This window comes from Fonsecaea monophora, assembly GCF_001642475.1.
Source record: "Fonsecaea monophora strain CBS 269.37 chromosome Unknown Scaff11, whole genome shotgun sequence".
Taxonomy (NCBI): Eukaryota; Fungi; Ascomycota; class Eurotiomycetes; order Chaetothyriales; family Herpotrichiellaceae; genus Fonsecaea; species Fonsecaea monophora.
Genome location: NW_019173942.1, coordinates 116336 through 127743, shown reverse-complemented (window position 1 = coordinate 127743; position 11408 = coordinate 116336). Strand labels below are relative to the sequence as shown.

Sequence of the window (11408 nt, the reverse complement as noted above, 5' to 3'; positions counted from 1 at the left end):
TGATATACAATAATGTACAAGAGCGCCTGAAGATGCGCATCTTCACGAATACGAGATTGTTACATGTGCAAGTCGCCCTCCTTTGTCCACCAAAAGACCATTGGCCACCACACCGAACATCCTGCGCTACAAGAAATAGCTGCGCACTCCTGTTCCCAGAACTCCTATCCCATCAATACCGTTCATGCCTATTGTCCTGTTGGTCTTGAACAACGCCAACGCTGCGTATTTGTCACAGTTCGCCCACAATACACGTCAACCCAAAGAATTGATCAACCTATATCTCCCCTTATGCGCCAGCCTCGTCAACACACAGCCACCACCACTCCAATGTCTCATATCCCTTCGTTCGAGGGTCCATCTTTGCGAATCCAGATTGTGCACACCACTGCATGATCAACTCCACCTCAACTTCATCAGGCACAAAACCAAAAGCCCTTGAGATGTGTGAGGCAGTCACGCCCGGCATTTGTGAGACAAACCCGAGCACACCCACAAGAAGCTTGTGCCAAAGTGACACCTGCACATTTCCATGAATATCGACCCACAATGGAACTGAGCCCATAGGTTCATCTGCCTGGCCCCGTGGGACGGGGACCTGGCGTATTCCAAATTCGCCCGACAAAGGACCTCCCAACAAATACTCCGTTGTCGGCGTGATCTCAATGCTGAAGCCTAGCAACTTCTTGTCCAGGTTTTTGGTTCGGTACCCTATTCGCTCGTGATCCAGGCCGTAGCGAGTCTTGGGCAAGTCCGCACCTGGTCGGACCTTGATCCGTCCCGCCGCTATCAAGTTCAATACTGCCAACATCTCACCGTCAGGTACAACTGCCTCTTTGTCGATCACGATACTATGTCTCTCAGCAAACCCCCGGTCAAGAATTTCTGTTTTGTATTTGACGGCACGACGCAGCCCTTCGGGAGTGACCATACAACGTTCCTCGAATCGCTCAAAGAACTTCCTATGGGGTTCCCATGTGCGCACACGCAATCCTTGCTCCAGTGGCTGATGACTCTGCTTCCGTTGTATGATCTTCTCGTCTTGGAGCAATTTCAATACACGTGAAAGGAGTGCGTCACATTCAAACTGGTCTGAGCCAAGGGAGGAGAGCTTGGTCTGGGCCAATGCCGCATCGAACACTGATTCTGGGGTGAAAATGGTGGCGAGTACCCATGATTTGGCCACGCGGAGGGCCGGCGCAGCCATCTCAACTTCGAAGTCATGTTGATAACGAAGGATACCGGGTTGCATAGTCGAATCAGCGCATGTGGCGAAAACAGCTGACCTAGCAACTTCTTCCTTGACATTGGTCGTGCTGTTCCCCCAAATGAGGTTGTGAGAGTATTTGGGTTGGGTAAACTCCACGGTATAGCGATCCAGCAAATCATCTCGGTCAGCTGGAAGGTGTGCAATCCGCCTCAAGTTGAAATGGTCGAGGCTCTTTAAAGCCCACTCGACAATGGCGTCCCAATCTGTGGTTCCAATGTCATCAAAGGTGACCGACACTACCTCGCCCGCTTGTAGCGCGTCCAAGTATTTCGACTGAAAGTCACCCGTGAGATTTTGTATGTCGGAACTGTATCTTGTTGATAATATGTTCCACCGAGCTTTGATAACTTCTTCTTTTTGCTCCGGAAACAGCGTCATGACAATTTGCCAGTTGATAAAACTTTGCATACCGCCAGCTAAAGTCCGAACAACAATGACAGCAATGGCAATGCGATAAATCATTTCCTCTGGCATAGTCTGCAGCCACTTGGCACCTCGAGGAAGCTTTTGGCGTGTAGCACTCAGAGCTAGTATTCCAGTCCGTCTCGATGGTGCCGAGTATAGACCCTGTGCCGTTTTCCTGCGGCGTTTAGGTGCCGGTAGGCGGACGAAGCCGTGGTCATCTTCTGACAGCACGCGCTTGGACGGTCTGTTGGATCGCCGAATGCGACGCTTTGGGGAAGAAGGTGGCGCCGATATCAACTCTGTCTCGTCGAGCGCTGCGATTCGGGAAGTAATATTGGGAGGTGCATTTAGGGCGTTCACAAATGCTGGCCATGATCTGTCAGGAGGATATGCAACCTCAAACTCGACTCCATCTTTGTCGAACTTGACAATCTTACTAAATTCAACAGACAAGGGAACGACTGACCCTGCATACAAGGCGCCTGGGACCAAATGATTGATGAAAGCGAACTTAGAGCGCTTCGACAGAGCCACCTCGGGCTCTTGTTCTTCCCAGGCGCGAACCCCCTCGACCTCACAAGCAAAACGTTGCCAGTCAGGATCGTCGGCTTGAAAGGCATCGTAGTCCAACTTGAGAGCAGGAAGCTGCAGGATATCTTCCAATGAGGATGGGAAATTTCGCCATATGATTGAACGTCCATTTGTCTTTGTGGCTTGTTGTTCCACTCTCCGGCGCCGCCGTACGGGTCGGAACGCGCTCGATTTCCACGGATTCGCATCGGAGGTATCGGAGCGTAAAGCACTTACTGGACACTCTGCCCTCCACTTATGGAGATGCACAACTGGAAGTGAACCCAATGCTGGAACTTTGAGCGTGAGGAAAGCCGTTGCCGGAGTTTCTGGCATTACAACTGGAGACGGTGTGGCTGTTTCCGTATGGCTCCCCTCGCGCTGACTGGCGGCGGAGGCAATGGTTCCGTCTGACGCTGCCGTCGATGCGCGTCGTCTTCTGGGCCGTCGCTCTTCGACTTCAGGCGTTCTGCTCGGAGCCTTTTATTGACGAGGGGAATGCGATAGCCTTCAACCCGCCACTCAGGCGGGACATAGTCAGTTGGTTCTGCGTTGATAATATTCTGTTTCATGTCTTCGACCGCCTGAGACAAAGGGTCGATATGCGGCAGGAAGATGATTGACCGCTTAACCATAAGCCCAGACTTCGCTCGGAATGTGAAAATGACCTGTTTTAGTCTCCGAGATTCGGTCAAGGATTTGATTGCAGTCTTGATTGTTTTAAGCAAGGGTCGACCTTGCCCTCCAGCCTCCTGCCAGCGAGGTAACGAGATGCGTTTGAGCGTTGGCGGATCATTTGGCACGACCCCTGATGTCTCCTGAATCAGTTGAAGGACTATTCTCCGAAAGAGTGCCTTGGCACCGTCGAAATAGCGCTGTTTTCCTTGACTTTGTCGGTTCTTTGGCTGTGGTTCCTCTTCAGAGTCGCCTGTGTCAACAGACTCAGTTCTTGCTCTACTTGCCTTTAAGACTCGTTGTCTGGTGTCGGCCTCAGATGGGAAGGAGCTTTTCTGTTGCACATTGTCCATCTCTTCTGCGACATGATGGCTCTCTTGCGCCCGCTCAGCCACAGAGGGACTTCTGGTTGTGGCAACTTCGGAGATTCCCTCTAAGATAGCCAGTGTAGCTGGCTTCTCGGTGATGTCATTTTCGACCGCAGGCATTCTCGTGACTGCTGTCTCGCCAACGCTGGAACTCGCATCAACATCCCTTTCTGCGGCACTGGGAATGGGATGCTGTGCATGGTGAGGGGTTTGTGTCTTCTGTGTATCTGAGTCTGGGATATCTGCGGAGCGCTCCTTTGTGGGCGAGTGGTCTATAGAATGTGACACTGCCTCTGCACTGAATGCTTCAGGTTCTTGATCAAGGGATGTCTCATTTTGGATTCCAGAGTCTGCTGCACATACATCGAATGGGACTTTCGGAGCTTCAGAAAGGATATCAGGCAGCTGGGAGTAGGGCTGATCCGAATTCCGAGATTCGATGGCTTTGCGGGTTAACCTCCGATTTCTGGAAGGTCTGATACGAGGGGTTTCGGTGGTGGTCGGCCTCGAGCTTGGAGCCACCGGTGTCACTGAGCTGCGGTCTCGTTCTTGATTGCTCTGTTGCGAACCTCCTTCGGCCTGCACAATTCCAATTCTCACGTCCTTGGGAGAGACGACCTCATTCATCGATGCGGGTGATGAGTCTCTAGGCAACAAAGTGCTTTCACGGAGAGGTCCGGTTTCTTCGTCGGTAGTGTCCATGGACACGTTTACCTGTAGCTGAACATCGCCGGCCTTTGGAAGTTCAGGAGCCTGTGGCGCCTGCAGGCGCGGGCTTTCATAGAAAACGCCCAATCTAGGGCCTGTTTTCCCCTTCTGTTCGACCTTGCTGAGTGCCCTTCTAGCCTGGCGCTTCGATGATTTTGGCGCACCTGGCGCTGCTTGACTCCAGGGTGGGAGATTGGGGTAGTATCTTCGGAACGGGAAGCTATGGGATGCGCTAGAAGAGAGGAAGCGAAATGGATGGATGACGTCCCTCTCGTTGAAGTCGAGTGATTTCAGCCGCGGAGTTTTTACAATCATGATCTGCGCTACTTTCTGGCTGTTGTCGGAGCGAAACCCTTTGGGAGATATATAGATGCCCTCTGAAGAACGATCTATCATGGTTTTTGTCGAACGGACCCAGTCCTCGTTGATGTCTTCCGGATGCATGGGGATCGGCAATCTGGCCTCCAGGGCCTGGACTAGTGCTTCATCGAAACCTGCTGGGCGTCGGGTATGTAAAGCAACGGCCGAGGGATTTTGGGCGATTCCCTTTGTAAGACTGTCAGAACTCGTGCCAGCATCCAGTCTTGCCTGCTTGAATTGCATCCGCCAGAACTTTTCCGTGCCCCGCATGTATTTGCGAGGACGGCCAATTGTTGTCTTCTCATCACCTGAATTTCTGCGGCGTTTTAGCGGTTGTCCTGTAGGCTGCTGTGGCTGGTGAGACAACCGGTTAGGAACCCAGTTTGGCGTGCTGGACACGGCTGTCGACTTGTCGCGTGTTGTAAGAGCCATCTTCATCCCGTGCTTAACAATGGCAGGCTCCCCATTGCGCTGTTTGACATCTCCAGCGGCAGCTGCCTTTATTAACTCGAAAAAGGTAGCCTGGCCGTGGCGCAGCTGCAGAGCCAAAGGGGGTTGCACCGGAAACCCGAACTCATCAACATCAAAATGAAGGGAGTTCTGGTGGTCGACCTCGGAGCCAGCGTCATTGCCTGCAGGCCTCTTCATCATCTGACCAGCACCTGGGATATCGGAAACGTCGAGATGGTGGTCTGTAGCCTTTTGTAGAAAGGTATCCCACGAGTAATGGACATACTGCGTGACCCCTTCCTGTCTCACGGTGGTCCGGACGATGGCCAAGTGGCACAAATGTTGCGGCTGCATGATGAGTGATTCGCATGAAAGTCGGAGTAACAGAGACTCTAGCTGACGGCGCACAAAGTCGCCAGTAATCATTTTACGTGCATTCTGCACTGTTAGTATTGTGGCAGACTTGGGGAATTACATGGACTTACCAGATTCGTCAGACCCTCTTGACCCGCAAGTCGTACGGCATCAACCATAACATTAGGCATTAAGCGGTCAGGGTTCCACCTGGCAGGTTTATAGACAGCTTCGTCGGACTCGTCATCTTCCTCCTCGGCGGCTGGAACTTCGAGGGGACTATTGTTGCGGTCTTTGCGGTCGTAAGTGGATGCCAACTCCTCAACTGTCTGGCTCAAAGACAATATCTCTGTGTCGAAATTATCCAGGTCCACTGCGCCGGCACGACGCACCAGTTGAACGAAATGTCGTAGGTCATCAGAGGTTGCAGAAGGTCCGACAGCAGTTCGGACTCTCTTGATACACTTCAGCTTCTCGAGCCGACGGATGATCTTGGAAAGGATGGCGGACTCCCCCGAAGACCCCAGGCTCAGTTCTTCTGCCAGACTTGTTTGAGATATAAGCTTGCGGTCTTCCAGCACATCAAAAATCCTGCGGACGACATCTCGCAAAGTTGAACCACGTTGTGGGAGGCTATGGAGCTTATGGAACGGCTCAGCGTCTGCTGCATTTTGTAGGGCGAACTTTCTCAGCGTCAGTCGACTTGTCCGAGTACCGTGGCGAAAAACGATTTCCTTTGTGATGTAGCCTTTGCTTTGTAGGGAGTCCGTCCGCTTAGGTACAGAGCGTTTGTCCTGGCCAGATGCTCTCACAAGGTCTCCTTGTAAAATTCCAGTTGACCTTGCTGCCGCAATATGAGACAAGAGTTCGAACTCAAGAGGTACAACCTTGCTGAGGTCTGGCGGATGACCGCATATCGCTTGCCAGATTCGCGTCTCGCTAACAGAGATCCGTGGGCCCTTAGTAGCACGGGGTTTCTGAAGTCTTGGTTGCTTCGTTGGTGTTGTGCCGGGTTGCTCTGACCCGTCCGAGTCGGCACCGTCCTCAGCGGGTATTTGCCTGCCACTGAGACCAAGGTCGATGTAATTCGGAAATTGAATCTCAATCTCCGTCAACGATGTCTTGTTGTACCTTCTATCTTCACCGATAGAGACATCAGGATGCCGACCTAACCAGGACCAGATCTTGGAAAGTAGGGGGAAATCAACTGTAACCGGAGGGCTTGGTTCAATGTGCTCAACGGGGACATTGGGTCGTGAGTTATCTTCCAGGTCGTTGTAGAATGAAGAGATGAAGTGAGCAACATCACGGATAGTAACACCTACGCGTAGACTTGAGTTAGCATTCGTTGATGGATAGATGTGGGGCGGATCCAGTGGTTGAAAGTGAAGTTGGAACCCATCGCCACCAGGAACCTCGGATCATGCAGGTTTGGAGGGGGAAAATGAGTCGCGAAAATCAAACTGACCTCGACTTCCACTGACGGCAATCTCCTCGAGCAGAAACTCGATCAAGTCGTCCAGGCCCTTCGCCATCGTCTGTACCCCATCTCATGACTGGGTGAAGGGTTGGCAGAGAATCTGGTCGCTAGAGACCAAGAGTGTTTGCTTTGGTCACTTTTTTTTTCACTCACATGTTCGAGATCCAGTGACTACACTTTTTGGCTGTGGCCTTGGCATATTTTTTGTTTCCCACTGATTGGTCCACATTGTACCTCGTCTCACTTTCCTGATATTGGTGATAGCACGTGATCTGATCCATCTAGAGCACTTGAGTACCGACGCACCCAACTAACGAGGCACATGGTATCTTCCTAGGTAGCACTGGGCAGGCGACTCACCAGTGGCGATGACAGTGTAGGAGTCAATTGCAGATGAAGCATTTGGACTGGGGGCCTCTTCTGACTAACAGTGCCATTCAAGGTAGGCGCTGTGACACGTGCATGCTGTGGGTGCAGGGGACAGAGAGGACAGAGGACGAACACACACCCTGAAAGCAATACTTGTTCTATGAGCCATCTAAAAGGCGATGTGGTCTGTCGTATTTGGCCAGCCTTGAGTGAAGACACGAGTGCGAGTCGAGAGACTGTCTCTCCAAATCATGTTTTTCCGGAGCCGCGATCCCATCCTTATCAGACTTTCTCTGGCTACAGTTCCAGACCCTTCTCCTGCCCAAACTCCTCCATGCTGGACAAAGCAAGCAGACTCCCGATCCCTGGAATTTTTGGGAACAGGTGCGAAGACTGGAGAATAGCCAAAATTGCCGAGATCCGCCTTCCCACACCGACTGTACTTTGAAAACTGCAGGTCGGCCAGATATGGTGAGAGGCGAGTAGATGTACAAAAGACCGCACAACAAACTTCAGCTACAGCATGTGCTGCATGATCGTTCGCACGGCCCTGGAGTGGCAACTCTGATATTTTCTCAGGACGCCGCTCCTCTCGACGGACCGTATCGTCGCTGGTTGCGTTGCTTTTGCGGCTTGGACACTGTGCTCCAGCCGTCCTCTTCCAGTTCTGTAGCAGTGCTGGTAGCGGGGGGTTGGGGTTGGGCAGACGGTGCGTTCCTCCAAGAACCATTGGCCTTCGCCGACGTTGGGGTCTGCACGATTTCCTTGGGTTTGACTGCTTTGTCGTCTGTCGGCTGAGGCCGTTCTTCCGCCTCCTCGTCATTTTCGTCATCCGCAACCATATCGTTCATGCCCGAGTCAGCACGACGCAGAATATCAAACTTCGGCGTAGATTGGGCCGTGTCCTCGCCATTTTCTTTGGCAGCAGCAGACTCCTTGGGCTCCTTGGGTTCCTTGGTCTCTTTGCTAGGCGTTTCCTTGACCCGCTCCTTGTCCACCTCAGCTTTCTCCTTTGCCAATTTCTTTTCCTCGGCCTTGTCAGCCTTTGCTTTTTCCTCCGCCTCCCTTTTCTGTCGAAGAGCAAGCTGGCGCTTTTCTTCGACTTCCTTCTCTTTAGATGCCGTATCGACTGGACGAGCTGCTCCAAACGGGCTGGATTTAACATCGGAAATCGCAGCAGGCGATGCCACGGGGTCCGTCTCGGAAACAGTTCTCTTCTGCAGATTCAATTTCGGTCTGGTTGCTGGAGCCGGCGGCGCGGCAGGAGAAGAGGGCTCGCTGGCTTCGGGAGTCGGGACTTTGGTAGAATCAGGTTTCATGCGAGCGCGCCATTGATTATCAAGTTCCGGTGCGGTCGGTTGTCTCTCGGGAGGAGGTCGTTCGGCGTATTCACGTCGTGGAGGCCGAGACCCGTCCTGTGATCTTGCATCGCCCCAGGACGGCGAATTCTTGCGGAAGCCGTAGCCTTCCTTGCTTCCCTGTCTCCCACCCTCCCTTAAACTCGTGGGGCCAGGTGTGACCGGTGACAATGGTCCTTTTCTTTCCCAATTTGAGAAGTCCCGAACCTTGCCATCTCCGTCCCCGAACCCACGCCGGGCGCCACGTTCGTTCCCGTGGCCCCTCTCACTTCCGGCGTCGGACATGTTGTCAAAGCTACGGCCGCCGTAACCTCCTGGCCTGTCGGAAACCCTGCGTTGATTCGGCAGTTCTGGAAGAGGGCCTTTTCTTGACCAGTCGCTGAAATCGCGGGTCTCATGCCTTTCTTTTGCTACGCAGACAGTCAGTCCCAGTTTCATAAAGGCCAAAATGATAACTCACGCGGTTCGGCGACGCTAACACGGACCTGACGACCTGCCAAGTTGTTGCCACTGAGAGCCAATGCAGCCTTAAGACCATCCAGTGTTGCAAATTCGACATAACCGAAGCCCTTGGGTTTGCGATCTTGTTTGTCTTCCACAATGCGGACGTTTGTGACCTGGCAGTCTCTAAAGAAATCATTTACATCTCCTTGCGTGGCATCGAAGGACAGGTTTGCGAGATGTGCAGTGTAAGGGGGTTGCGTGGGGAGAGGGAGTTGTTCTCGTGCAGGGTATGTATCTCGTCGGTCTGTGGGTGGCGGTAGTCTACAGTCAGCATTCTGTCCTGTTCGGTAATGATATGACATGCGACAACTGACCTGGATAGCCGTTGCCCATGCCAGTAGTCGTGCTAAACGCTCTTCGTTCAGACCCATAGCTTGGTCGTGTGTCGGAGGCTGTTGTTAAACAAACGCAGTCAGCATCCCCTGTCCATCTGTGTTTTCATCTCGTACACGCTGAGCTTACTTGGCAGGGGCATATCCTCCATCTCATCGGCCCAAGAACCATAGTCTACCAACAGTTAGCGACTGATGTCGGCTGCAACCAACCACGAGTAGGACGCACTCTCGTCCTGCAAGAAGGTCCCGAGGGACATTTTTTGGTTCTTTTTGGGAGCTATAACACGTCAGCGAGTGAGATTGACGTAACGACCAGGTGCGCAGGCTGTGCGCCAAATGTCGCCCTGTCACCATGTGCTCATACCCATGATTGCAAAATATCGGCAGGCGCACTAAATATGTACGTCCCCTGCTGGATTGGAAAATGCGAGTCGAATGTCACAGTCCAAGTACGTCGTTGAACGCACTCCAACCAGACAGTAGCCTGGAATTGATGGTGTTTGATAGGAGACGAAGTGCAGCGCCTCGTGGATGTCGGCGCAGAGGATGTGTACGAAAGCCTTGAAAGATTTGCGGGCGGTAGGAGAGACTCTGCAGGGCAGGTTTGTCCGGCCATTTCTTTCCTTGACCCGCTCAATGCCATTTTGGGTTTAGATCTGCCGTGCCAAATTGGGGGCTTGGCGCGATCCTGCACTTCTGACCTCAAAGGCGCATCTGTTCCCGTTCACTGGGACTCGATAGCCGCCGGTGCCATTCCTTTTGTCTTGCTTTTGTCTTGTGAGGAGCTCCAACAGCTATATAATGCGCCATGTCCAAGGAAAATCCTAAAGCCGGGAAAGATATCTTCTGGACGCCATTTGTGCCGGCCATCTACATCGGAGCCGCGACAGGTGGGACACGAGACTATCTAAAGAACAATCAGCAATCTGATGTGTTGACTATGGTAACCAGGAGCTTGTGGTGCGGCATACGGCGGCGTCGCGGGCACTCTCATCCAGACTTCGAATCCACTGGCCTATACCGCGTTTTCTGCAACACAGTGGTTCTGTGCTGGCACCACCTTTTTCTGTCTGTGTCAGCCCAAATCTTGAAATTGCATCAGCTCACGTCTTGCCAGATTGCCGGAGTGTGTTGCTGGCAGGTGCCTTGAACCGGGATAATGATCTGCACAAGATGGCCGCAAGTAGCATTGCAGGCTCATGTTCAGGAGTAGTATTTGCAAACTTCTGTGAGTGGCGGGAATAAAGCAGAATGAACACGTTTTGACAGCAGTTAGTGCCTCGAGGAAGCCTCTTGACCGGTGGCATCATGTTCGGAGTGATCGGAGCTCTGACTCAAGCAGGATTGAATACCACGCATGGCACTACATCTATTACCCAGCTCTCATCACGTCTAAAGAACGGCTTCGCTGCTTTTTCTCCCATGAAATCTCTGTCCGACAAAGAGTATGAGGACTTGCTTTCAGAGAAATTTCTGAGAGTTGAAGCGGAAATTGCTGTGCTGGACGATAAGATCGCAACTCTAAGGGCTGCAAAGGACAAAGATGTCCAGCTTCAGTACCAGGAGCCTAAAAGCCCTCCAACCTGAGAGCTATCTTGGCGTGATCAGAACTTGGATGGTATCGCGTTTACGAACATGCTACCGAAAATCTGGCCGAAAAAGACCACAGCGGTGCTTATCAAGCCGATGGCTACAGGTAACATGCATCTCAAAGACCAACCCTCACTGCAGATTAGGAAATGGGAACTTTTGCAGACTGGATCGTCCACCAGATCACCAACTGCGCCGTGGTAGGACACCAGAAGGCAGTGGATGCAACAATTACCTAGACCATAAGTCGGGGTATTCAGCCCTGATAGTGTCCACCGACACAAGAGCAGTGTCCCGCCAGCCCTACTCCAAATATGGCCATGACACGGAGACAGACACAATGAGCGGTCGACGAACAGTTGGGGGGTGCAGATAGAACTGTAGTAGGAAGACGGGCTGAGTCCGACCTATAGCATTAGCGTGTCCAGATGCCGGGGCCAAAGATCTCTAGAAACGGATAATATGTACAATCTTTATCGGGGGACCAGGAGCTTAATCGTTCTAGGCTGCTCCTTCTCATCCTTGACATAGGCTGAGTCACCAATGGATAGCTGTTTTGGGCTGCATATTAATTATCACTGATGTGCCGCAGAGTTTCATCCCGGAGCGGCG

The 11408-nt window shown here is 52.3% G+C and overlaps 3 protein-coding genes across 3 annotated transcripts; 1 reads left to right on the top strand and 2 right to left on the bottom strand.

Annotated features, from left to right (window-relative positions):
- Positions 1-289: 289 nt before the first annotated feature.
- On the bottom strand, positions 290-6695 carry AYO21_02476 (hypothetical protein; the record flags this gene model as incomplete). Its single annotated transcript, XM_022652454.1, has 4 exons — positions 290-2586; positions 2661-5244; positions 5292-6481; positions 6629-6695. The coding sequence occupies 4 exons, from the start codon at positions 6693-6695 to the stop codon at positions 290-292; spliced, it is 6138 nt and encodes a 2045-aa protein (XP_022515142.1).
- An 889-nt stretch (positions 6696-7584) lies between these two features.
- On the bottom strand, positions 7585-9463 carry AYO21_02475 (hypothetical protein; the record flags this gene model as incomplete). Its single annotated transcript, XM_022652453.1, has 5 exons — positions 7585-8777; positions 8828-9115; positions 9186-9263; positions 9334-9378; positions 9433-9463. The coding sequence occupies 5 exons, from the start codon at positions 9461-9463 to the stop codon at positions 7585-7587; spliced, it is 1635 nt and encodes a 544-aa protein (XP_022515141.1).
- Positions 9464-10014: 551 nt separating this feature from the next.
- AYO21_02474 (hypothetical protein) lies at positions 10015-10793 on the top strand (the record flags this gene model as incomplete). Its single annotated transcript, XM_022652452.1, has 4 exons — positions 10015-10096; positions 10158-10274; positions 10324-10434; positions 10483-10793. 4 exons carry the CDS (start codon positions 10015-10017, stop codon positions 10791-10793), a joined length of 621 nt encoding a protein of 206 aa, XP_022515140.1.
- Positions 10794-11408: the final 615 nt, after the last annotated feature.